Source organism: Carya illinoinensis, chromosome 8, assembly GCF_018687715.1.
Source record: "Carya illinoinensis cultivar Pawnee chromosome 8, C.illinoinensisPawnee_v1, whole genome shotgun sequence".
NCBI classification, from domain to species: domain Eukaryota; kingdom Viridiplantae; phylum Streptophyta; class Magnoliopsida; order Fagales; family Juglandaceae; genus Carya; species Carya illinoinensis.
The window spans coordinates 15,406,254-15,434,161 of record NC_056759.1 but is presented as its reverse complement, the minus strand read 5'-3'; the positions used below and the strand labels follow the sequence as shown (position 1 = coordinate 15,434,161).

The 27,908-nt window shown below is 37.1% G+C and overlaps 1 protein-coding gene across 1 annotated transcript; it reads left to right on the top strand.

The window, feature by feature from the left end:
* The first annotated feature begins 6,948 nt into the window (after positions 1 to 6,948).
* LOC122274150 lies at positions 6,949 to 11,873 on the top strand. Its single transcript, XM_043083121.1, has 7 exons — positions 6,949 to 7,467; positions 8,270 to 8,317; positions 8,504 to 8,557; positions 8,682 to 8,729; positions 9,272 to 9,301; positions 10,233 to 10,277; positions 11,510 to 11,873. The coding sequence occupies exons 1-7, from the start codon at positions 6,988 to 6,990 to the stop codon at positions 11,618 to 11,620; spliced, it is 816 nt and encodes a 271-aa protein (XP_042939055.1). The 5' UTR covers positions 6,949 to 6,987; the 3' UTR covers positions 11,621 to 11,873.
* Positions 11,874 to 27,908: the final 16,035 nt, after the last annotated feature.

The window sequence follows — 27,908 nt, the reverse complement described above, 5'->3', positions numbered from 1 at the left end:
AGAACTCAGAAAAATTGCCCAAGAGAGTCTTTTGTGTTTAAAAAAAAAAATGGAAAGAATAGATCAGTTGAGTGTAAAATGGGCCGGAGGGCTTCTTGTACAAGTGAGGGAAAATGATAAGGTTGGGAGGAAGCTTGAGTGTTGGTCTTCCCTGTGAAGCCCCCAAGTCAAATTTATGGAAACACGGGAATTGAGGCGTCAGGATGATAACAACATGGGTCATGCATTCCACCGCCAAGTGTCAAGTGTATATACAAACAAAAAGTGTACAACAAAATGAATGCAGCGGATAATTAAAGTTAGTCAACTAAGTACCAGAATTGTTAAAATACAAGTTTACTTAAATACAAGCGCATAAAAAATATTACAAGTTTCCAGCAAAACAACGACATAATTTGAAATACATAATTAAAAAGAAGGGAATTAATTCCCAATAAAAGCAAGCAAAAGCCACCAATTTACTCCTCCGGTGGAGCCACCTCCTTAGGCCCCACCTCCTCATCATCTACATCAAAATCTACAGTACCAAGAAACGATACCACAAGTAAGTAATAATCCAAACAAACCACGAGATAAAAATACATTCATGCAATAATAAAATGCATGAACATGATGCCATATACATGAAACCCAAAATCATCATTTCCCCAAAATTGAAAAATTTTCCACGCACGCCAAAAATCCAATCCATTAAAACATATCTGCCATTTTTCCAGAAAATGTTTTCTCAAAAAATGGCCCAACATAAAACCCATTAATCAAATCTCGCCATCTTCTCGAAAAATGGCCCATATATCCAATTTGAACCGTATGCATCATGATCTCCCTTAGGAACCATTTGCACACCCTGGCTCTCTTCGCCACAACATGGGTAATGACCATGCATATGACTTTGTAACGAACGATGCCCAGTTTAACATCCAACGCGTTCGTAGCTAACATCCTCTAGTCCATGCTAGCAAAGGGGTCACGTAGTCGACACGAAAACTTTACCATCCCGTCTAATCCTGTTGTCGCCGAGCGACAACTCAAGGGACGTCACTCCGTATATTACACTCCCGACACAAGAATGACCAACAGCCAATAAATCCTAGCATCAATCAATCACACAAACTCCGTTCACCATTCCAACCGACCCCCGACTCCTCGGACTCAGTCCGGCACAACTAACTAATTTGACAGAATATTTATTAATGCAAAATATATTTAAATCTCAAAGTTTAATTGGAAAATACTTACAGCGATTTAACGGCAATAAAATCTGAAAGTAGAAGTGCACGAACACTCAATTTAATGCAAAGAGAGAAGAAAGGGCTGGATTAAGAGGCAGATGGGCTGGGCACCAATCTAAAAGGTTTTTGACCCAAAATCAAAGTAAAATCCCACTAAAAATAAGCCCAATCTAAAAATAGAAGTCTAACAAGATAAAAAAGGCACAATGAAATAAATAAAAGTCAAATAAAAACACTACAACTAACATTAATAAAATAAAATATTTAAAACCCAACAATAAAATAATTGAAGCTAGAGAGTAATTTAAATGCAAAGAAATTATTAATAGCAAGTAAGCACATAAAAAATAAATTTCACATATTAAAAATCATAAAATAAATCCAATGATTAACACATTAAATTTAAAACTAGAGAACTGATATTTATAATAATTTGAAATAATCCTTCATTAAAAATACACATAAAAATGGGGTATTACATTGCCAACCCAAACCAATGGGCAAAGTATTCCAAGATATTTCTCTCCAAGGTTCCTTGTAGAAGTAGAAGAGTGAGGTGGCTTCTAGCCCTTCACTTCAAGTACACTCTAAGGCCTTCTTGGACAGATTTGGTCAGCCATGCAAAACTTAACCAAGAAGTAATGCTAAAGTGGCCAAATTAATAAGTCTTAACCGAATGGGCATTAATTTCGAGTTATAAGAGGCCGGTTTGAGTTGCTATCAAACTCAAATCCAATTTTTCTTTAACCAATCAATTATCCAAGGTTAAAAAGGTTGAATAATGATTTCATAACATAAGTTTGAAAGATTAATAACATATGAAAGTGATTTAATCAAGTGATTAAACACAATACTAGAAACCGATTCAATTAAATGGAGGTCAACTTTAGGATCTGGATAAAACTGTTTAGGATTTTAGTTTCAACCATGCTTTTCGATTCTCAATTGGATTCTAACCATATAGGATTTTACTAGGATGGAAATCCTCTTTGGTGTGGCACAGTTTGATTGGTTGGATGGAATAAGGTTTTACTTAGATGGCATGATCTTACACCTTGATTCTTTTAAAATTCATCAAATGATTCCTCATGGTGCCAAGTGTCTAATACTTTTCACCATGTATGGCTAAGATCTTGCTAAGTGTCCAAATATAACTCCTCTAACCAAATTTGGATATTTCACACTGTGATTTTGAAAACACTATATTTGGTGAGCTTATCGAGGTTACCATTCACTCCAGAAAAGTAAACAATAAACGTAGCACTGAAAAATCTTAAATATTCATATAAGCCTAAAGTAAAATTCGTTTATCGAAATTCAACTTCAAGTGGCCCTAAAAATCAAAATACATTTTTGAACAAGCGTTTTGTTTGAAAATATGAAAATAGACGTATTGCATTATAAAGTTCTCAATATTTAATTGAGTCTAATGATGCAGACCATAACGCATTCTAACACTTCTAACTACGTACCTCAAATAATTAAAATTGCACTTCTGGCACTATATATATATAATGAGTGATAACATTGGCTATATTGACAGAGTAAAACCTATGCGATTTGTTAATTCGTGAAAACTTATGAAATTTTCAAGAGATTCCTAAAACCTATAAAAATTCCACCATTGAATTTCTAATAGAGTTTTGCTACGTATAAGAAAGTTACGTAATAATCTGCATACCAATACTGATTCATTCATATTTAAAATTTAAATTAGCATTATTTTCAATAAAATTTATTTTTTGACCAATTACATTAAATTAGTATAATATTAGTGTACAGTTATGTTTGTAACTAGATTTTTCCTTCTAACAGGCTATTATAGGGCATGCTCACATCATTCTATTGTTGTGATAAACACCACATCCACATACAATTATAATGAGACTGACTATAAAATAACTATAAAAACACAAAAAATCAAGCATACACACACAACATACAGTATTTAACTTGGTTTGGTAAAGTGATTATGTTCATAAAATTGTAGAGATTTTTATTTAGAAGAAATAAAAATCACACATTGCGTTACAATCAAGTGAGGTGGATGTAAATAAGGAAAAATATAGTTGCAAGCATAGTTGTGTACTAATTTGTGCACCAATGTGATGTGATTGGTCAAAAAGTAGATTTTATTGAAAACAGTGTTAATTTAAATTTTAAGTATGAATAAATCAGTGTTGGTACACAGATTAGTGCACAACTGTGCTTGTATGTAGCAAAATTCTGTAAATAAAGGATAGTGGTCATGCTCACATCATCCTTTGTACATCATTTTCTCTATTGTCCTTTTTTTTTTTTTTTTTGATAGGAAGAAATCTTCATTATAAGCTGAAGGAATTGCAAAGAAAGCTTATCAACCCAAACAATTTGGGAGATAGGCATAGGAATCACATCCTCCCACATCACTACATCCTCTACATGCCAAGCATAATGAGTCAACTTCCCATGGGCAGCTTGATTGTCTAATCTATGGACATGTTGGATAGTACATAAGTTAAACCTTCTCATGAGATTTTTGGTTTCCTGCAGCACATGAAATAAAATAGAGAGAGAAGCAACTATTTCATCCATTTTCTATTGTCTATTGTCTGATGCTACCACTCTGAGCAACAGATTAAATCTTTTGCAATAATTTCAACTATTTCGTAAGTTGACGGCCACCACCTTGAGTAATGGTCGAATGGTGTCTGAATATTTTTTTTGAAAGTAATTAGTATTAGGGTATGCATTTAGAAGTTGAGGGCTTGAGATTTTTTCCTTAAAGTAATTCGGTATATTTTAGTCATGGCAGCAACATCCATATATAAGAGAATTAATGATTTATACAAATCTTAAATAAATAAGATTCACACAATTTTTTTTTTTTTTTATTTGTGAAAAAGTAGACTACCTTAAATGTTAAAAACAAAAAAATCTATTAAATTTTAGTGATACCTACTTTTTTACAAAGAGCTTACGTGAGACTTGTTTATTTAACTGGGTCACTAGTGACGCCCCCACCTCGATAGTGCCCTGTATTCCGTCAATGGCGTGAAGCAATATGCCAAGCTAGCTCCATGCCACTTGCTGGCAGAGAAATTACTAATTGTGACCCACTTAATCCGCTCTCCCATTCAATATAATTCGCAAGTTCTTTGTCCAAATTGGTTGAATTGCTCCAGCTGAGAAAACCTTTCCAAGTCTTTTTATAACTTTATTGTCGGGTAAACCTAGCTAGTTTTTCACGACAAGTGGATCATGATGAACAGATGTCTTTTGAGAAGACCCACGTTTTAAATTATGTACGAAGCTGAAAAGTCTTAAGAAGTGGTTGAAAGAATCGAAAAGATATAGATAATAAAGAGTGCAGTTGTAATAAAAAATCAACTTGATCAGACTTAAAATACAGAAATCCATTTTCTATTGTCTGATGCTACCACTCTGAGCAACAGTTTAAATCTTTTGCAATTATTTCAACTATTTCATAAGTTGACGGCCACCACCTTGAGTAATGGTCGAATGGTGTCTGAATATTTTTTTTGAAAGTAATTAGTATTAGGGTATGCATTTAGAAGTTGAGGGCTTGAGATTTTTTCCTTAAAGTAATTCGGTATATTTTAGTCATGGCAGCAACATCCATATATAAGAGAATTAATGATTTATACAAATCTCAAATAAATAAGATTCACACAATTTTTTTTTTTTTAATTTGTGAAAAAGTAGACTACCTTAAATGTTAAAAACAAAAAAATCTATTAAATTTTAGTGAGACCTACTTTTTTACAAAGAGCTTACGTGAGACTTGTTTATTTAACTGGGTCACTAGTGACGCCCCCACCTCGATAGTGCCCTGTATTCCGTCAATGGCGTGAAGCAATATGCCAAGCTAGCTCCATGCCACTTGCTGGCAGAGAAATTACTAATTGTGACCCACTTAATCCGCTCTCCCATTCAATATAATTCGCAAGTTCTTAGTCCAAATTGGTTGAATTGCTCCAGCTGAGAAAACCTTTCCAAGTCTTTTTATAACTTTATTGTCGGGTAAACCTAGCTAGTTTTTCACGACAAGTGGATCATGATGAACAGATGTCTTTTGAGAAGACCCACGTTTTAAATTATGTACGAAGTTGAAAAGTCTTAAGAAGTGGTTGAAAGAATCGAAAAGATATAGATAATAAAGAGTGCAGTTGTAATAAAATAAGATAAAATACATTAACCTAGCCATGTGGAACTCGTACTTATAATTTATAAATTCAAGTGGAACTTGTAATTTTTCTTTTTATATCTTTAGCCCTGTATTATAATACAGTGACCTCCTCGTTTACCAGAATATTGTCCGCGTTCTATTGAGTCGTTGTCCATTAATATTTCTAATTTCTTGTCATCCGATTAGAGGCAATGCCACCATTCCTTCTAATTCCACGCTCATGACCACGCACTCTCCCTTCTAGATTACGTATTAGGGTACGTATTTAGAGTCCTATTCCTTCTTGGCCTTCTCCCTTTCTTGACTTTACAAAATTAATTTCAATGCATCATTCATATAAGAAAAGTGTTATTTTCCCCACTCACTTTAACACCTCATTTTGAAAACTCATGCGTTTTAATATTTTTTTTTAATTTTTTTATTTAATGATGAAGGATGTGATTAGTAGTGTATTGATATTTTTTTTATATTTTTAAAAAATGTTTTAAAATGATTAAAAACTATGAATAAAAAAATTGAAAAAAATTAGAAGATGATTTTTACCTAAGTGTAACAAAGAGCGGTGCTACTCAAGCTTTTGAGAATTAATGTATCACATCGGTGTGAACAAAAATGGGGGAATCAGAATCTTCCCTTTTGAGAGCGTATGATCATGCTCGCATGCATGAAGTACATCTTCAACTTAAAAAGGAGCAGTTTAATATACCCCTTTTAGCTGCCCGCGTTAGTGGAATCTTCCCTTCATCAGCTACCTTCAGCAAATTGAGGGGGAGAAGGTCGATCTCATTTTTTTTTTTTTAAGTCCAATTAAGTTGTTAAGTCGTCCTCTGTATAAAGCGGACGAAGAGAGTACAATGAAGAGTACGTACTGCACTTCTCGTGGCAACTTTCCCTTGGCCACCACGTAGTAAGTTTATTACAAAGTGTTTCTTCTTTAAAAAATTAAAAAAAAAAAAAAAAAAAAAAAAATATTACCAAGTCAAAGTGCAATGAACCTGCATGCAATAGAACCATTCAATGCTTTACATACATGAGACTGGATTCCCTGAAAAAATTCAGACCATCTACGTATATACGTACTAAGATTCAAGGAATGCAACAATCTATAGAACTGATCTTGAAAAATTACAAATCGTGAAGTGTGTAAATTTGCAATAGAAAATTACAACTTGGATGCAAAACCAAAGCTTTTTGGATTCTAGTTACAGTTGGAATTGACAGCTCACAATTACAGATAAGTTTTTTTAAAACCACTTGGCTATGTTTCTCGATCTGTGCAGGATGATGTTGTGCTGCTTGCAGGACCTACAATTATAATACTGGAAAAGAGTAGTTGTAATGTAAAACCAACTTGGAGACTTGTTATATTTATTTTTTGGATATACGAGGACAAGTTCTGTACTTATTTCTAAATTCAATTCGGACTCGTGAATATTCGAATTTAGTATTTCATGTCACGCCAATTTCTGTGCAAGTGGCAGTGAAACCGTGCCTCCTCTAACCTTTGCATAAATACGGGAGTTGTCCGGCCATGCAATAACATTGCAAAATTGTTCTGAGGGGAAAATGGAGGAGATCTGTGAGGTTGCTAAAGCTTATTACGCAAACTCGACAAAGCAGCAACAGGAGGAAGCCCGGGATGCTTTCCAAAAGATGAATTTGGAAAACAATAAGACGATAAGCCTAACTGATTTCTTGGATATCTGCCTGCCAGACAGTTTTCCCAAAAGTGTTGCTTGTTCTTTGTTCAAGGAGCTAGACGTAAATCGTGATGGCAGCCTGGATTTCGACGAGTTTATCACCTTGTTCTATCTGCATCAAAGCAAGAGGCTACTGTATTGTCATGGCTGCGAAAAGTTTCTTACTGGACTGTATTTCACTTGCGTCAAATGCTTTGATTCCACCAGTAATAGCTATGACCTCTGCTCCATCTGTTACCGGAAGAAAAACTTTCAACACCATAAAGATGCAGTCTTCTTGGACAACTACGCTTTACTCCGTCGGAACATCAAACGTTCATCGGAAACGGAAGTAGACCCAGTTCAGGTATAAACATCTTTGTTGACTTCATAGTTGTTTAAATTAATTGTTCCTGCTTGGTCACATTAAGTCATGCTTATAATTGATGGATTAATGTGAGGATACTCGAAAACTTTGTCCTAAGCCTAATATATTTAATCACATCCCTCTCTTATTCCATCATATAAAGCCTCCTTCATTCACATAAGCTTGACGCGACTGATTTAAACTTTTTCTAAAGCATGCGTGACACCAAAAAAACGTATATTTCGTTGTGTAAATTTCAATCTAGCTTGTGTATGTATGCAGTAATATATGTATTTTTGTATGTATATAAAATATAAACTATAAACTCCTTGTTCTCGCGCGCGTGCGCACATATATATATATATATATATATACACACACCATTAGATTATATTCTAAGAAATAAAGCTAGGTCGATCCCAATCAAAATTATATATATGTTTGCGTTCAAAACATTGATCCAAGTCTATTTTTCCTCACTCACATTCAAAGAACCACATGTGGGGTTCGGCCACTTTGATGGTTAGTGAAGTTGAAAGATAAAGTATATATATACATATATATTATGAGATTTTTTTCTTTCTTTTTTTTTTGTCTTTTTATATCCTTTGTTAGCAAAATATAAGTTGATTTTTAATATATTATTTTAATATTAATTAATATTTATTATATTTTTATTTTTATGCTGAATTAATTGGATCCTCCTCAGATCATGTAATTCTGGTTCGATGCCTGTATATAATATATAACACTAATTTTGTTGAATTCCCCTTCTAATAGCTGCAACAACTTTCTCATGCAGGAAAAGTACGAGAATAAAATGAAACAAGATGTTGATGAATCTGGCCAAGTAATTCTCTCATTAATCGATCGACTTATAATATGTGTCGTGTACTAATTCTTCTTAGATCTATATAATATGAATGGTCACTACAAGAGAAACCGGATTTTTGCAATTTTGGAAGCAAAAATCTGTTTTTCTTGTAGTGGGCAATCTTGCATGACTTTTTTATAAAGCAATTGATTGTTGGTGCAGGTCAAAAAGGATGAAAATGAAAGTCAATATGTCTCTAAATTATCGGATCATCAGGTATAATTGTCTTTAATTTTCTTAAACGGTATCGTTATTGTTTATTTTATACCAGTAAATTTGAGTCTTATATATGATCAGTACTCTTGTTAGCATGATAAAAGCGATATGTTTTTTGATTTAGGAAATCAATATTGCAACCGAAGCAAATTTAGAAGTCTTTAATTACCAGGTAATCTCTCTCTTTTTTATATCTTTATATATATATATATATATTGTCTTCTACACTAAAATTCTTTCCTAATTAATCCTAATATATTCAATCATATCACTTTCTCATTCAAACATATCCATCTTTCATTTGCTTACACTGGACTTGGCTCAGATTTTTCCTTACTTGAGTTATATATTCTATTATCAATCTAGTGTATAGAGTGTACAATTAATCCTCATCATCTAAATTGTAAAATTTGATTTGTAAGATTCTAAATTTTAAAATTTTTCTTCTAATTATAAATAGAAATTTTCTTCCCTAATAAAAAACACACACATAAGTTTGACTTGACTCATTTGAGCTTCTTCAAAACATGCAATTATGATGCATATATAGAAAATTGCATACATCAGCAATTGCGTAAAGTTTTAGCATATGCACACGTAATGTATATATGGATGTATGTGGGTACTTACGTATGTGTGTATAAATTTGTGTATCAACCATGCATGCGTGAGTAGTACTTCTTGCTGACCAGCAAATAATATTTTTTGATGTAGGAAAAAGAAGTCGCAAATGCATCTGACCAGGTAAAACTCTCATTATAATTAACATGTAATTGTCATTCACTTCTTTCTCTAATTTCCACGTCTCAGGTACATGTTTTCCTCACTCTAGATAACGGGATGTCATCCCTATTATAAGCAACATGAAGTATAGATGATGAAATTACTTATTAGCCTACGTGTGACTTCTAATTAATGATAAAACAAAAATTAACGTAGTAAAACGATGCATTAATGAATTAAGAAGATGCAAATAAAAAGAATCCTTATTCTCTCACTTTAAATGGATAGCTATTTTAATGCAAAATTTTAAGTATTTTTTGTTATTTCACAAAATATTGTCAAGTGAAATTATCAAAAATACCTTATATATATTTATATTAAATGGATATTATTCAGTTTTACTTGAGATGGATATCTATCCATTTTACTTGAAATGGGAAGAATCATTATCGTCCATTCCGATACTTATATACACCCACAAACATATATATATACACAAACACACACGTACATACATACATATATATATGGATTGAAGACTTAAAATCCTATAATTTAATGAGTAGTACTATATGTACTTACAGTTTTAGTTACAAATTAATTAAAAAAAACGTACAAGACTCATTTTATGAGATTTTTTTTAAAATTTAAAATCTTCCACTTCAAATTTTATAGTTTTTAGTATATCAATAACTGACAAGTGTAGAAGTAGATTTTTTACAAGTTTTTCTTAAATACAATTAGCATTGCCCTAATTTAATAGTACTCTCTTCTACTTCTTCTATCTTATTTTCCATTATTAATTACTTTTGTTGCACCCACATGATTCATACATTTCATATATACCACTCAATTTGAATCTTATTACCATTGCTAAAATTAAAGGATGAAAACAATTCTCAATTATATGTGAGACGTTGTTACTAATTATAAAAGCAACTTCTTGATGCAGGAAAAAGCTGGAAATCAAAAAGCTGCAAACATACATCGTTACCGGGTAATTCTCTCTTTCACTTCGATCTTCCATGTGATCTCAAAGTCAAATCTTATATATATTAGAATTCATTGTTAGATATGTGATTTTAAAAAACTTGATAAAACTCAAAATTCTTGGATAAATTAATAATTGGGGCGAATAGACTTTCCATGACCAATTAATAAATTCATATGTAAAATAAATATTTATAAGTAATTTTGCTTTATCTAATTAAAGATGCCAAACGAGTCATGTCGTGTAGGTTCGTGTCGATTTGGCTCGACCTAAATTTGAAATAAATAATAAATTACAATTTAGACACGTTTGACACGAACCCAATAGTTTATTATATAGGTCAACTTTGCACAATACATAAATCCATTTATTTATACGAGTTGGATCGGGTCTACTGGACACCACACACGACTTGTTTGACCCGACTAAGATGTAAGCAAACCTCTTGAGTAAATTCTCTATGCCTACCTATGGCAACCCTCATAAGCAATGGTCTCAATGACATCTTCGACATCATAAGCAATATCTCTTATGCTTTCAACCCGGCCAATTGTTTATGCATTCATGGTCTCGTTTTTATTAATTAAGTTTCACATCTGCATCTTTCTGTAAACATTGGATTCGTTTGAGCTCAGTTGGCAACTGGCGGACTTGGTTGCTTGCTTCAACCAAGTACCTTGTTTCTTTAATGAACAGATCACCAAAAATTTTCACCCGAGAAGAGACAACAACATTGACTATTTCTATCCCTCCAAAAGAAAATGGATTGACCCATAAGCCCGAATACTCTCTCCCCTTTATTTAGAGAAACTAGATTCCGATACGACCCGATTCTTGATTTGGCCAATTTGGGTCGACATGAATTTACCCAAACTGGAATACTCTCACCCTAATTCTGTTATTACATGTCTGGTTTGTGTCAAAAACTGACAGCCCTAAATCTAATTAATCTACACTTCATACCAAAAAGAATAAAGAAGATGTTCTATCTCTCTGCATGGGAAACCATTACTAATGGGGTAAGTCGAGTCGATATTATTTAAAGCACTGTGAGGACTATTTAGTCAGTACTTCTACATGAAACCAATTTATAGATCTTCATCGAACTGTTTCTATGGCATGCATACAAGATAAATTAGAATGATGAACCAACAATCTCCATTTACTACTTCTTTTTGTATATGCTCTATAGAATTACACATAACTCATTATATAATTTGTAATCGTTCAAATTTCAGAAAAGCGAGCGAATCGGCAAGGCATTTGCAAAACTAGGAGCAAACATCACAACAAAAGTAACAGGCAAAATCTCATCGGCTGCTGACAGTACCGATTGCAATGTCATGTGATGGTTATCACGTAAAAGAGATCTGGCAATTGCTTTAAAGTTAGAAGTTGATTATGAGTGAAATGTTATTCTGTGTTCAGTATTGATCGTTTGTAACATTAATGTGTGCATGCATGCGAATAAATTGACTATATACCTTATTGTATCATAGCACGCATTAGTCTAGACGTTAGATATTGAATCATATTATGCCTTCATTGTCTATAAATAAACAGCATCTTGCATTTTATAGATAACCCTATTAATGGAGTAGTTTAAGAACATATTAATTATGGCTAATTTCCTTATAGTTTTGAATAGCTTGGGCAGGGTTGCATGATTCTTATCGACGTTTTGGTTTTCCATGCTTGCCCTAAATTACCATATGGGTTAGGCCGGCATAAAACATAAAAGATTGGACCAAAATACTAATTATCCAAATATAAAATACAAATAAATAAACTCTTTTCCTAGCTAGCTCATGTTGTCTACAAATTAGTTAGGGATGCATGTCTAGTACGTACTACTACTTTCTATGGACATATATACTTGATCTAACGTCAAAAAAGTCTTAAAAAGTTGGCTAACCATCCAAATGGGATGAGCCAAATTAGCAACATATTAATATCACTGAATGAGAAGCCAACATTTCAATATCAAAATGGGATGAGGTTACAATATTCCCAAGCACATTGGACGTCCATGCCAGTGGGAGGGGAGACCACTACCTTAAACCGGCCATTTTTGTTTCGTTAACTTTTTATTTTTTAAATTGTTTAGTATTGAGAAATTTTCTTTTATTTTTCAAATTTAATCTCGTGTTTTTTAAATCAGAGAACTATAAATCTTTACGCAGGAGTCTAGGTGCTTTCTGTTATCTATATTGAATGGAATTTGTAAAATTGGAGCTGATTCGAAATTTTTTATGTACAACACAGATTTGTTAATTTTTTTTTTTTTTAAAAAGAGAAAATAATATATATGTAATGAATCTTAACCAAGATAAAGCATAAAGTATGAGCAATTTCCAAAGAAAGAGAAATGACACCCTGATTTTATTGATAACGCACAACTTTTGGTGGAGAAAAACCACATATACATTGGGGAGAAAACCTTTGTGTTGGAAATATTTTAAATTAATGGACTTAATAAATCATAAATTATTCATTGTATAATTGCCAAGTATAAGGTTTAAGTAATGTCTAATATTGGGATTTTACGAATACAACACTTCGTTTTTAGAGAGAGAAGCTCCCACCACTCTCTAAAAGAAAATCTAGAGCCGTCCCAATAGGGTGATGGGAGCCTCAGCTCCCTCCTCGCTTCCCCTTCCCCCCTCCGTCCTCTTTTTGTTTTACTATTTTTTAGCTAGCTTGTTTTTTTGTTTTTGCTTTGCCTGGTGTTTGGAATAAGGTTGCTCAATGATGGACTGCGGTGAAGGCGTGATGCCATGGCTCATGAACCTAGCCCAAGATCTTGGTGGTTCATCTCTCTCTCTCTCTCTCTCTCTCTCTCTCTCTCTAGTCAAAAACTTGAAGTGCAGGAAGTGGTTGAAGAAAGAACGGGATGGGCTTCAGTTTCTTGGGGGGAGTGGCGATGCAGAAAAACATGGAGGCTCCTGCGGATGTGCATGACCCCTGTTTCGAAAAGGGGAGGACATTCTCGGTTGGTGGGGAGGTTGCTCTCAGTAGATTGGGTGCAACCTGAGCTGGCGGCGTTTTGGATTTGAATAATGTAAATGCTATGTTTTCATAGCATAAAACAGAGGATTAAGTCCTCTTGCAGACGTGGCTGGTCTGCCCAGTACAGAAACTCCATAATGGATGTTACCGAAAGGTAACAATGGCTTCTGGAGTGGCGGTATGCAGTGCATGGGGGGAAGTATATTGTTCCTAGGCGAGGGGCGGTTTGCAGTGTAGGATGGGATGGGTCCTCAATGCGAGGGGGAACATGCGAGCGGGAGAGGTGCAGAAACGTTGACTCGCGGATGTGTAGAAGCCTGTGCTCATGCTGAAACGCAGCTCCAGTGAACCACTTGTGGAAGCCGGTGCTCGTGTGTTGGTGGACTTGCTGAGGAAAGGAAGGTGGCCGGCGGCATAAACATTATGATGAAACCCTAAGAGCTCCCACTTGCAATCAAACTTGGTCCATGTGTTTTTTTGTTTAATGGGCCCATGTGTTAAGACTGGGCTCATATGTTTTGATTTAGACTGGGCCATGTGTTTTGTATTTTTTAGGTACTTTGTTTTGTTTTATTTTATAAATAAAAAGAAATAGGCTATTGGACTTGATGTCCATAGCAGTAAAGTCCCACTCCTCCTTTGGAGGAATGTGGGTGATTGTCTCACTCTTCCGTTGGAGGAATGTGGGTGTTTGAACTCCTTTTTGGGAGGATGGAGTGTGTTAGTACCTCTCTTTTTTTAGAAGAGAGGTCGTCTCAATTTTGTTTTTAATAGAGCGCTTTCTCTATTGACTGTTGTTAACAGAGAGTTTATAGAAGTTAAGACAATGTCCATCATAAAAAAATTTATGGGCGGGGGAGCCCATTACAAATGAGCAATTTAGCTAGTAATCTGGGTTTTTTCCTGTATTGATTAGTCACAGTTGTAACTTCGGTTTCATTTATTGAAATAAAGTCTATTTCAAAAAAAAAAAAAAAAGTAACGTCTGTAATGTCCAAGAAGTGTGATCAATAAATTGACCTGACCAGGTCATTAACAAATTTCTAAAAGCCCGCGATTTTGGTCCGATCATAATGGGCAAAATAGCATTTAAGTGTAGAGACCTTTTAAAGATCTATGTAATTTCATTATTTTATTATGAGCAAAATTGAAATTCGAGTATTATATATAAGATCCCTATAAGGCGAACTGTAGGATAAAGCTGATGCTAGTCGACCAAAGGCTTTTTAGCACCGTGTTAGACTTCTCGCTACCCAGACCAATTTATTGATGTTGGAAAACCATCCAAAACATGAACAAGATACAAATAAATATAATTTAAAAGTTCTATCTTCTACTTGATATTCTATCTTATGTCCAATACTTTTGTTTTGTTTATTTTGTTTTTGTTTATTTTGTTTTTGTTGTGTTTTGTTTTTTTTTTTTTAATAAAAGCATCTTGTGTTCATTAATAATGGACATTATGAATTTGACCCGAAAAATATATTACAAGCTAACTACAACATTAATAGCTCCCCAATACACAACTGTACTGACATGATCTAGTCTATGTTGCATATCTTTACAAATCTAAAGTTTGAGAGACAGGACAATTCTGTCCAAGACATAGTAAGCAAACCTCACACTCCATCTAAGACGGAGCAGATGACACACTCTATGGATATAAATCCAAGAGACGATGTGTTTTATTTATTTTTATTTTTCTAAAACAAAAAATATTATAGAAATTAAAAATACATTGGAAAGTAACGATTTACAGCTTGAAAAGCTGTAGTCCGCATCTTCAACCTTTGAGGAAAAACAAAACACCAAACAAAGCATTGGAGGTGACGAGTGAGGGACATGTGCTTGTCACAACCCCTAGGAGGACTGCCTAGGACCACACCTTGACACAGTTCTTGGAGGGCCATGACAGTCACATGGCTAGCCTGCTTGCATGCCTTGATTCATGCCCTGACATGCAGCGGGCGACTCTGGAGGCTACTTGCCGCACACAGACTATGCGTGTAGGCTTGTGCATTCCCTTGAGCGTGTGTTTGAGTGCATGTATGCGTGCCCTAACACCACTAAGTGAGGTTAGTGGCATGCCCTCATAGGCACGCCATCTAGCACAAGGCTCCAGCCCGTGCGTTGCATCCCTAGTGCCCAAACCCTCAGCTTAGGCCATGCATGCTCATCACCCAAGCCACTAGCTAGGGCTATGTAGGACCAATGTCCAAACCACCTAATTGGGCCCCATGACAGTAGCAGCATAGCACCACCCTGTGCCCACTATCAGCAGGCCAAACACAGTGACATGCTGTACCTACCACTAGACCAACACATGGCACCATGCCATGCAGCCAGCCACCGGACCGAACTAAGGCTAGCATAGTCATGGGCCATGCACCGCCTTAGCCCACAATGGGCCTTGCATGCCATGGCCACCATGGGGCCATTTATCCATTTTATTATTTTTATGTATTTTATTTATTGGCTTTGTTTGTTTATTTATTCATTTTAATTTGCTAGGGACCTTTTGGGGGTTTTCAATTTGTAAGCTCTATAAATAGGACCCTTAGTTATTTCATTAGGGATCTTTTGACATTTTTAACATTTGTGTGGCGAGCCATAGTGCTTGGGATTATCATTCGGTGCTTTTATAGCACTTGAGCTTCTTGGGGTGCAGTTCGTGAATCCCCAAGGAGAATGATCACATCTTACAATTCATGAATAGGTGTGATTTTATTTATCTTTTAATATAATTTGAGATTTCCTTTCAATATTTGTGCAATTTGTGAATCAAAGTTAATTGGATTATCTTTTGTTCTTTGGGATTTCTCTTTGTGATTGTGTTGGAGTGTGTTGATTGGAGTGGTGGAGCTGAATCCTTCATTGAGATTGTCGGCCTTGTACTCTAGATCACATGATCTCTTGTGTTCATGTGTTCTCTCACATGTTCATAAGTTTTCCTTGAGGTTTCTTGAAGATTCTCACTTGCCAAACAAGCCATTTGGCTAGCCCTCACCCCACTTGTCTTACATGCCACTTTCATTGCCCATAGCCAAACAACCCTAACCACACCAATTGCCCTACACGCCAACCCCTATTCCCACAACCAAACAAGACCATAAAACCCTAATACATCCTAGATCTATTCGGCCATAGCCTTCTTGGGTTGGCTGAACTCCTGCTTCCAAACTTATCTCACCAAATCTCTCCATAAATTGTTTGGTTGGTCAATATCCCTTAATTAACTCAATCAAATCCCATTTCCAACCAAAGCACATCAACCCCTTATCCATTCTAACCATTTTCGGCCAGCCCCATTTTCAAATTGGATCTCACATGTAAATTCCTTAAAATTAGGTGATCTCCATGGCACCTAAGCCCTAGTCGTATGCCTCACTACCCTTGGCCAAAATTCCCACTCAAACCCTAGCCACCTTTACACATCTTCCAACCCCAGATCTCAAGTGGCGCCTAGCACCCAAAAGACCCATTGCTAGGCACCCTTGCCATCCTACCCGAGATCACCATAGCCCGTTCACCACCCATACTCCCCACCATTAAACCCTAGCCTCAATTCACCCAAGCTCCCTTTTTGGCTACATGTGATTAAGACCAAGCAAAGGAATCCTATCGGTCAATTGAAGAGCAACAAGGAGAGGATAGAACCCTTACTGTGTGATGCTTGACCAAGATCCCCAACACTAAACTGGTGCTTTCATTTAGAGTCTTATCAAGAGACTCTTGCTTGTTGGAATTCTTGAGAAGTTTTCACTTCTCCACGAGGTAAACAACATGTAAACTCAATCCCTTGTGAATTTGATTAGGAGGTCTATAGAGGACCTTGATGTTGTTTATTGTTTTGTTGGTTGTGAACTTGAAAATCATGGTTTGGGGGTTAAGGAGGAGGAAGGAGTAGATAGGATTGTAGGGGTCGACCACCCTTGAAGGTGGAGGACCCGTGGTTGGACTTGTGCTTGTGTAAGAGGGGTTGTCTATCTACAAAAGTGGGCAACTCAAGGTTGGGCTTGTGAGGCTGAATACTCCTTAGTGCCACCCAAGCTTCATCAAGTTAGTTTGCAAGTGATAGACTATGTTTCATTAAAAGCAAGTCAAGAGTGGAAGAAGAATGAGCCATGAGGTACCACTAGTTAAGGGACAAGGAGGTTCCAACTAGGAACGCCTTAATGCATTAGAAGGACAAAATGAGAGGGTTAGCTAGACTCTTGATGAGGTCAATACCACATTGGCCGAGTTAAGGGTGGCGTTGAACACCACTTTCCGAGAGACCAAAGAGAATAGAAGAGATATGGAGGCGATGAGACGTGACAACAATGCAAGCCTTGAAAGGATTGAGAGGAGATTGACCGAGATCAATGGCCATAGACCCCCACCAAACCCGAATGCACAAGGACAAGATGTAGTGCATGAAAAAGCCAAGACAAGTATGGAAGGGTCCATGCATGAACCACTAAGGGCCAAATATAGAAAAGGAGGTCGTGTTGAGAATAACTATGTGGCTGTGGAGAGATGGATTCATGACGAGGGGAATCGCACTAGAACCCCAAGCATGAGAGGAGGATACCAAGAGGTGAGGTACGAGATTCCAAGGCATGATGATGACCATGAGGCCAAGGATGATGATGAACATGAGGGGCCATATAAGCGTGATGATCATGGGGGAAGAAGACACCACCACCGAAGTAGAGATGGAGGTTACCATGAGAGAAGACACTATGATGACTGTGAGGATGAGAGAAGGGGAAACCGAGCTCTTGATTGAGGACCCAAGGAGCCAAAGGTGGACTTCCTTAAGTTCAATAGGGGGGATCCATATGAGTGGCTTGATAAGATAGACCATTATTTTCATACTTATGATATGCCAAGACATGAAAGAGTGTCTATGACATGTTTCTACCAAGAAGGCAAGGCAAGTAAGTGGTGGAGATGGCTAAGAGACCAATATGCCGAGAGAGACGAAGATTGGGATTGACAGCCTTTGAGAAGGAGTTTCTTCTTCAATTTGGACCAACCCCGACCATTAATCATCATGGTCAACTTCACAAGTTGAAACAAGATTGCAAGGTGAAGGCATACATAGAGGAGTTCTAGCAACTTCAAACACCTGTAAGAGGTTGGTTCGAGGAGGCCCTTGTTGGGACATTCATTGATGGATTGAAGCCTTGGATAGCCAAGGAGATTAAATTGGAGCAGCCCACCAAGATCCAAGTGGTCATGATGATGGCCGAGATATTGAAGAAGAGTTCCTCCTATGATAGGCGCCAATCCAAGGATGTGGGGAGCAAGTTCACTACACCATTGCAAACAAAAAATCCTTTGAATGGTAGAGATGTTGATGAAGGGACTTCCAAGCCTAAGCCGAATGAGATGAAGAACTTGTCAAGAGAGGAAGTTCAAGAGAGAGTCAATAAGGGTCTATGCTTGAAGTGTGGAGAAAAGTGGAGTAGAGAGCACACATTCAAGTCTGCCAAAGCATATATATTACTTGGGGATGATGATCATGATGAGTCTTCAAACCATGAGTTGGAGAATGAAGAGGCTGAACCTAGTGAGGATAGTGGTGATGTTGAGATCTCACTCAATGCTATGTCGGGAGTCTAACAACCCACTTCCATGAGGGTTATGGCATGGATTGGGAAGATTGAGGTATCTTTGTTGGTGGATAGTTGGTCTACTCACAACTTCATCAACTCCAATGTTGTGTCCAAAGTGGGATTGAAGCTGAGTGCAATTGAACCCTTTCAAGTGAAGGTTGCAAATGGAGACAAGTTTAAGTGTGAGGCAATTGTAAGAGAGGTCAAGATGAATGTGCAAGGGGTGAGAATAGTAGCAGATATGTATGTCCTAGCACTTGTAGGACTTGATGCAGTTCTAGGCAATGCTTGGCTTAAGAGCGTTGGGAAGGTGATTCATGATTCTGACAAGATGACCATAGAGTTCAAGTTAGGATCTAAGAAAAGGGTTTGGAAGGCATTGCTAACCAAGGAAGTAAAATCTTGTGAGGCCATGATCTTTGAGAAATTGTGTAGGGGTGGAGCTCATTGCTTTGCCATGATATTGGCCAAGGAAGATTTGGCTTTTGAGGTAATAAATGGGAAAGATGAGAGTATCCAAGATGAGATATCCTTGCTGCCTGTGAAGGTTCAAAAGGTATTGAAGGACCATCGGAGGGTCTTGGAGGTGCCTACTACATTGCCACCTACTAGGCCTTTCGACCATCGGATTGTCTTGGTTGATGAGAGCAAACCATTTAATATTCCTCCATACCGGTATGCTCATTTCCAAAAGGAAGAAATAGAGAGACACGTGGATGACATGTTAAAGAGTGTGCTTTCAAAACTAGATTTGAGGGTCGGGTATCACCAAATAAGGATGAATGAGGGTGATGTTCATAGGACAGTGTTTAGGACCCATTTTGGGCATTATGAGTACTTGGTAATGCCATTTGGGTTATGTAATACGCCCTCTACATTTCAAGCGGCTATGAATACCATATTCAAGCCACTTTTAAGGAAATTTGTGCTAGTGTTCTTTGATGACATTTTAGTTTACTCCAAGACTGCGGAAGCACATAAGGAGCATTTGAGGGTGGTGTTGAGAACATTGGAGGAAAATCATTTCTTCATTAAGGCGTTGGGCCTTCATGGAGAAAGAACTTGAGTATTTGAGGCATTTCATCTCGAGAGAGGGAGTAAAGGTAGATCAGATATTGAAGCCATGGTAGATTGGCCACTTCCTAATGATGTGTCGGCCTTGAGCGGTTTATTGGGGCTAATCGGCTGTTACAAGAGATTTGTGAAGAATTATAAGCTCATAGCCAAACCACTCACTTCGCTCCTGAAGAAAGACAACTTTGAATAGACTTAAGAGGTAAGAGAAGCCTTTGAAGACTTGAAGAGGGCCATGACTACCACACCCATGCTTGCCCTACCCAACTTTGGGAGAAAGTTCAAAGTGTATACCAATGCTAGTAGTGAGGGGATAGGGGCTGTTTTGGTTCAAGAGAAAAGGACATTGACCTTTATTTCTAAAGTCCTTGGACCAATGAAGAAGTCATGGAGTACTTATATTGGGGAAATGTTGGCAATTGTGCATGCAGTAAAGGTGTGGCAGCCTTACCTCTTGGGCCTCAAATTCACAATTGTCACGGACTAACAAGCTTTGAGACACTTGACGAAACAGAAGATTGTGACTCCCGAGCAACATAATTCCTTGAGAAGTTACTTGGATTTGAGTAACATTATCCACCAGCGGGGTAAGAAGAACAAGGTGGCGAATGCCTTGAGTAGGCAGGAAGGGAGTTCACTGTTGGAGATCGATCATGATGATGAGGATGATAATGAGATGGTGTTGAGGGTTCCACACTTGATCCTTAAGGCAAGGATGTTCTTGAAGGGGGGGAATTTCAAAACCCCTAGGAGGACTACCTGGGACCACACCTTGACATAACTCTTGGAGAGCAAGGACAATCACATCACTAACCTGCTTGCATGCCTTAGCTCATGCCCTGACACGCAGTTGGCACCCATGGAGGCTATTGGCCTCGTGCAGACCATGCTTGTAGGCCTATGCATTCCCTTGAGCGTGCACCTACGCGCATGTATGCATGCCCCAATAGCACTAAGCGAGGTTAATGGCGTGCCCTCACAGGCACGCCATCCAGTGCACTACTCTAGCCCCTACCTTGCAAGCAAGACCAGCGTCATGCCCACCAGGCATGTCATCCAACGCACGGCTCCAGCCCGTGCCTTGGAGCCTTAGTGCCCAGACCATCAGTTTGGGCCATGCATGCTCATCACCAGGCCACCAGTTGCTACTAATGGGACCACATAGCAGTAGCAACACAGCACCACCATGTGCCCACCATCAGACCTAGGCTTGGCACCATGCCATGCCCACCATCAGCAAGCCACACACAGCGCCATGTCGTGCCCACCACCAGACCAACACATGGCACCATGCCATGCAATGCAGCCAGCCACCGGACTGAACTAGGACTAGCCCAGTTGTGTGCCATGCACCACCTTAGCCCACCATGGGCCTTGCATGCCATAGCCACTATGAAGCCATTTATCCATTTTATTATTTTTATTTATTGGTTTTGTTTATTTATTTATTCATTTTAATTTGCTAGGGACCTTTTGGGAGTTTCCAATTTGTAAGCTCTATAAATAGGACCCTTAGTCATTTCATTTGGGAGCTTTTGACATTTTGAACATTTGTGTGGCCAGCCATAATGCTTGGGATTTTCATTCGGTACTTTTGCACTTGGGTTTCTTGGGGTGCAATTCGTGAATCCCCAAGGAGAAGGATCACATATTCCAATTTGTGAATAGGTGTGATTCTATTTATCTTTTAATATAATTTGAGGTTTCCTTTCAATCCTTGTGCAATTCTTGTATCAAAGTTGATTGGATTATCTTTTGTTCTTTGGGATTTCTATTTGTGATTGTGTTGGAGTGTGTTGATTGGAGTGGTGGAGCCGAATCCTTCATTGGGATTGTCGGCCTTGTGCTCTAGATCTCTAGATCTCTTGTATTCATGTGTTCTCACATGTTCTAAGATTTCTTGAAGATTCTCACTTGCCAAACAAGCCATTCGGCCAACCCTAGTCCCACTTGCCTTACACGCCACTTTAATTGCCCATAGCCAAACAACCCTAACCACACCAATTGCCCTACATGCCAACCCCTATTCCCACAACCAAACAAGACCATAAAACCCTAATACATCCTATATCTATTCGGCCATAGCCTCCTTGGCTTGGATGAACTCTTTCTTCCTAACTTATCTCACCAAATCTCTCCATAAATTGTTTGATTGGTCAATATCCCTTAATTGACTCAATCAAATCCTATTTCCAAGTAAAGCACATCAACCCCTTATCCATTCTAAACATTTTCGGCCAGCCCCATTTTCAAATTGGATCTCACATGTAAATTCCTTAAAATTAGGAGATCTCCATGCTACCTAAGCCCCAGTGTATGCCTCACTTCCCTTGGCCAAAATTCCCACTCAAACCCTAGCCACCTTTACACATCTTCCAACCCTTGATCTCAAGTGGTACCTAGCTCCCAAAAGACCTGTTGCCGAGCACCCTCGCCACCCTACCTGAGATCACCATAGCCCATTCACCAAACATACTCCCCACCATTAAACCCTAGCCTCAATTCACCCAAGCTCCCTTTTGGGCTACAAGTGATCAAGACCAAGCAAAGAAGTCATATTGGTCAATTGAGGAGCAAGAAGGAGAGTATAGAACCCTTAGTGCGTAAGGGCTAGGCCGAGGTCCCCAACAGTGCCACCATGGACGTATGGCGGATAGTCAGGACTGAAGAATTCAATGGCCCTGGACCTAGAAAAGTTGTGTGTGACAGCAAGAGATCACCTTTGAAGGAGAAGCGTGGATCTCATGCGCCAACTTCAAATTGCGTGTGTGACTCACGTGTAGCTACTTTTGGCAAAATTCTTTGCCTATCTGAAAGATCTTAGCCTTGGGATTCCTACAGTAGGGCGCATGGTGATCATTGGACATCAGTGAGCAATAGATCTGCCTTTCACCATACGTTGACCTAAAATACAAAACTTGAAAAAAGGAAGAAAAACAAAAGAGAAGAGAAAGGAGAGATGTGGGAGGTAGAGATTTGGGCTCGTTCGAGTTTTGGGAAGTTTTAGAGAGAAGGTAGACTCTCTCTCTCTCTAAAAGTGGGGGTGAGTTTTATTGGGATAATATTCAAGGGGAGGGAGAGAGAGAGAGAGAGAGAGAGAGAGAGAGAGAGAGAGAGAGAGAGAGAGAGAGAGAGAGAGTGAGGATTTGAATCAGACTCGTTCAATACTTTTGTTGGACATGCATAATCTATACATTTCATATATACCAGTCAATTTCAATATTATTACCATTGTTAAAAGGATGATAAAATTCTGAAACGCATGTGATGTTGTTACTTATAAAAGCAACTTCTTGATGTCGAAAAAAATCGCAAATCGAAAAGTAACAAACATATATCGTTATCGGGTAATTCTCGCATTCACTTCTTCCATGTGGTATCAAAGTCAAATATCTTACATTAGAATTCATATTTAGATATGTGATTTTGAAAACGTTGATAAAACTCTATTTTCTTAGATAAAATAATTGGGACGAGAAGGCTTCTCATGAAAAATTATTAAATTCATATGTGAAATACATATTAAGCCATTTTGCTTTAATGGAAGATGATTAATATAATTATGTCAAATGGGTCGTGTTGTATTGGTTGGTATCAATTTTGGCTTGGTTGAAATTTGAAATGAGTAATAAATAGGTTAGACACATATGACATGAATCTAATAGTTTATTATATGGGTCAACCTAGCACAACATAGAAATCCATTTATTAATTTATAGGGATTGGATCGGGTTGATTGGACAACACACGCGACTTGTTTGACCCAGCTAAGATGCAAGCAAACCTCGTAAGTAAATTCTCTATGCCTACCAACGAAACCCCTCATGAATGAATCTTTGAAGGCATTTGTCTCAAGGACATCTTCAACATCATAAGTAATATCTCTGATGCTTTCAACCCAGTTGTTTATGCATGCTCGCTCTCGTTTTCATGTAGTTTCACATCTGCATCTTTTTGTAAACATTGGATTCTTTCGAGTTCAGTTTGCTACTGCTAGACTTGGTCGCTCGCTCTAGCCAGTTAGTACCCTGCTTTTTCAATGAGTAGATCACAAAAAATTTTCACTACAAAAGAGAAAACATCCTCAACTATTTCTATACCCACAAAAGAAAATAGCAATACCCATAACCCCGAATGCTCTCTCTCCATTTAGAAAAATTAGATTCCAATACAACTTCATTATTGATTGGTCAATTTAGGTCAACATGAATTGACCCAAGCTGGAAGAGTAATTCTATTTGCATTCCCCATTTTGAGGACTTCCAGTGTAGCTATACATGACCTAAAGATTTAGTGAAACGAGTCATTTCACTTATAGACAAGAAACACTGAGACAATCATTTCCCCTTTCTCCCCTTCACCTCTCGAGGCCCCTTCCTCCCTACCTCTTGAGCTATTTTATCATCCACAAATTCTACTTCTTCCCATTTCTCTTTCCGTTGATTTCTTAGGACATTTCCTTTTCAATCAGAAACATTAGCGTTAACCCTTAAAAAGGTCATTGAAATTTTCTCTCGAAAAATTGAGTGGAAATTGTAAGACACCAAGGTTTTATTTGTGTTTTCTCACATGTTCTAAGAAATCAGTCAGATGGAATGCAATTTATGTATTGTTTACTCTTATTTACCAATACTGCATAGATCTTGTATGTGCAGCATGTATAAAATCATCAAACTTTTGACTTTGAAAAATGAATATACCTCTGCCACTTTTGTTTGTTTATTTTTGCTTAATTTAGTGTAAAATTCATTATGCGCTATTTGTTTCTGGAAGAAAGTGATGGGGCATGAGAATTTTCTATGAATATGGGGTTGAATTGGAGCATGAGATTGCAGTAGATGGATTCCTGGGAATTTTTTATTGCATTTTAGAGAAACTTTTGCTATCTTGAAGGAATATGGATGTAGGGACGTTATTGTAATTTAAAGAAATTTATAGTCAAATGGCAAAAATGTCTAGGAGTGCGTGGGCAATCCCCATTTGGGGACTATACGTAGATGGACTCTTAAAAATATTTTTAGATAAGGTCCCGTTTGGAACTTGGACTCAATTCAGTCTAATTTTAAACTGAGTTTAACATCCAAACATCCAACTCTCAAATCACTAAACTCATCTTAACTCAAAATCTCTTTACACATGGAATCCACAATTTTTTTTAACTCAACATTTCTTTACACGTAAAACCCACAACTTTTTTCAACTTTTCATAAATATATTTAAACTCATTTTAACATCTAAATATATCTAAACTCAGCTTAGGTGGATCCCACAAAACTCACTACATCATCTTAACTCACTACTATTCATAAAGAACTCAACTTATTTTAACTCAGCTCAACATTCAAATGGGAAACTAGCCACATTTAGGATTTCTGGGTTTTTTTTTTTTTTTTTTAATTTTCATGGCAGCCACGGGCCACCCATGTGGCAACCTCAAAGATGCCACTTGCCAGTGCCAGGACCTTAGCTCAAATGTCGATTATCTTTAATTTTTTAAATATTCCCCTTGTATATATATTGTAGTACTATTTTATTTTATTTTTATAATCCCCTTACTTCATTGATACCTTATCATGTTACATGGATTGAGACATTATTGGAGTTTCCTCTAATTCCACAATACAGTCAGATACATATAATGCAACTTTTCCTAGACCAAGTGCTACAAACTTACCCTTTTGGTGAACATGAAAAACTATGCATGCTTGAAAGTTGCCCATTTTCTCTTGAGAAATAAGCATCCCAAAATAACTCCTTTTCTGCTTATTCAACTTGAGACCATCAACAATTATTTTTGAGTCTCCTTCTAGGATCACCTTTATCATACCCAATTGAAGGCCAAAGTTGACTACTGTGTAGGCTGCAATTGCCTCTACTAATAGAGGGTCATGTATTGATGCCTGTTTTTTCCTCAAGGTTGTCAAAAAGTTGCCTTCTTCATCTCTCACAGCAACACATATTCCTATTATACATTGCCTTTTATCATTGTTACATCCCAATTGATTTTGCAAAAGCCTTGAGGAGGAGTTTCCCTAGTTTCTGACCTTCTATTGTCTACTGCATTGTTCTCCCCTTATTTTGATTGTACAAGATTTATATCCAACATCATATGATTTACTCTGTGTAGAATTGTTTTAGGATCTATGATAATATTCTTGAACACAAACTCATTCCTTCTCTACCATAGATTCCAGAGTGTTAATGATAGTTCTTTCATTTCTTCCATGTCGAGTTTGTTGAACATATCTTGCACTAGCTCCTTTTCATTCTTACAACATCACATACTCTTATGAATTTTCTTGGAACATTGGCTCAAGATGTCATTGGCTGATATACATTCCCAAAGGATGTACAATGGTTTCTAGCTCCTTGAGAAACATAGGGCAGTGGCGGTCATCCAGGATCTTCCTTTTGTGCAAATTGAGTTTGGTGGGCAAAATATTTCTGCATGCTCTCCAAAGAAAATTCTTTTCTACTAGAGGTATGTCGAGTTTCCATATTTTAGTCTAGCCTTCTTTATATTCATTGTTGAAGGAATTTCGTTCTTTAATTTTGTCCTGCAGCTCCCCTAGTAAATGGTATGCACCCCTCACTGTGAAGTTCCCATCTGCATTACTTCTCCATATCAATTTATCTTGCTGATTACTAATTGGAATTTGTTTGATAAGCTCTACTTCTTCTTTCTTAAACACTGTTTGAATTAAAGAAGTTTTCCATTCTCTTGTTTCTTGTTGAATGAGTAGCTCCACTTTGGCCTCATTCCCCAATATGTTTCTACCACTTTGGGGTTTGTAAGATGAATGTTGATGTAGCCATGAGTCATACCAGATTCTTATTGATTTCTCATAGCCTATTCTTCAGTTGGTTCCCTCTTTAAGTAAATCTCTAGTAGCTAGTATACTCCTCCATATGAATAAGAATTGCTTCCCATTTTAGCAGATAAAAAATCAGATCTAGGGAAAGATTTGAGCTATAAAACTCAAGAAGCAAGAGAGTTTGGATATGTAAGAATCCCCCAGCCTTGCTTTGCTAACAAAGCAATATTAAAATTCTCAAACTCTCTGAAACCAAGCCTTCATTTATCTTTAGATTTCCCCATTTGAGCCCAACTTAACCAATTCATTTTTCTTTTTTGGTTTGCTTGACCCCACCAATATCCTCCCATCATCTTGTTCATTTGTTTCAGCAAAAATTTAAGAAGTTTAAAAACTCCCATCACATAAGAGGGAATGGCTTGAATAATAGTTTTCAACATAACCTCTCTCCCTGATTGCAATAGAAGTTTCTATTTCTAGTTCCCCATTTTTGCACTGATTTTGTCAAGAATTGCTTTGAACTCTTTATTCATAGATCTGCCGATCAATGCTAGAAGCCCAAGGTATTTCTCATAAAAATTTGTTGTTCTGACCCCTGTTATGCTAGTGATGATGTTCCTCATTGATGAGTTGGTGTTTTTATTGAAAAATATAGCAAACTTATCTTTGTTTAATTTCTGACCTGTTGCTACCTCATATTGACCTATAAGCTCCATCATCCTCCTCCATTCCAAATTTGTAGGTTGACAAAAAATTAAGCAATCAAAGAACAGATGACTGGTATGTATTTTCCTTCTACTTATTGGGAGGCTATTTAGTAGTTTTGTTCTTTCAGCTTTATTGAGCATTTGAGTTAGTGCCTCTGAACATATGATGAATAGATGGAGTGATAGAGGATCACCTTGTCTAATACCTGTAAATGTTATGAAAGCTGGTTGAGGAATTTTGTTTGATTAACAATGAGTATGACACTGTCGATACACATTTGATGACCAAACCAATCCATCTTCTGTTGAACCCTATCTTTTCCATTATAATTTCAATAGAAGACCACTCAAATCTGTCATATGCTTTACTCATATCCATCTTTAGAGCCATATAACCTTTAGACCTTTTCATTCTACACTTCATTGAAT

Bases quoted from the DNA above. Each gene is read 5' to 3' on its own strand.
- LOC122274150 (XM_043083121.1), top strand. From the start codon at position 6,988: ATGGAGGAGATCTGTGAGGTTGCTAAAGCTTATTACGCAAACTCGACA. The intron at 8,558-8,681 runs GTATAATTGTCT...TTTTTGATTTAG, and splicing joins CTAAATTATCGGATCATCAG to GAAATCAATATTGCAACCGA. The intron at 8,730-9,271 runs GTAATCTCTCTC...TTTTTGATGTAG, and splicing joins TAGAAGTCTTTAATTACCAG to GAAAAAGAAGTCGCAAATGC.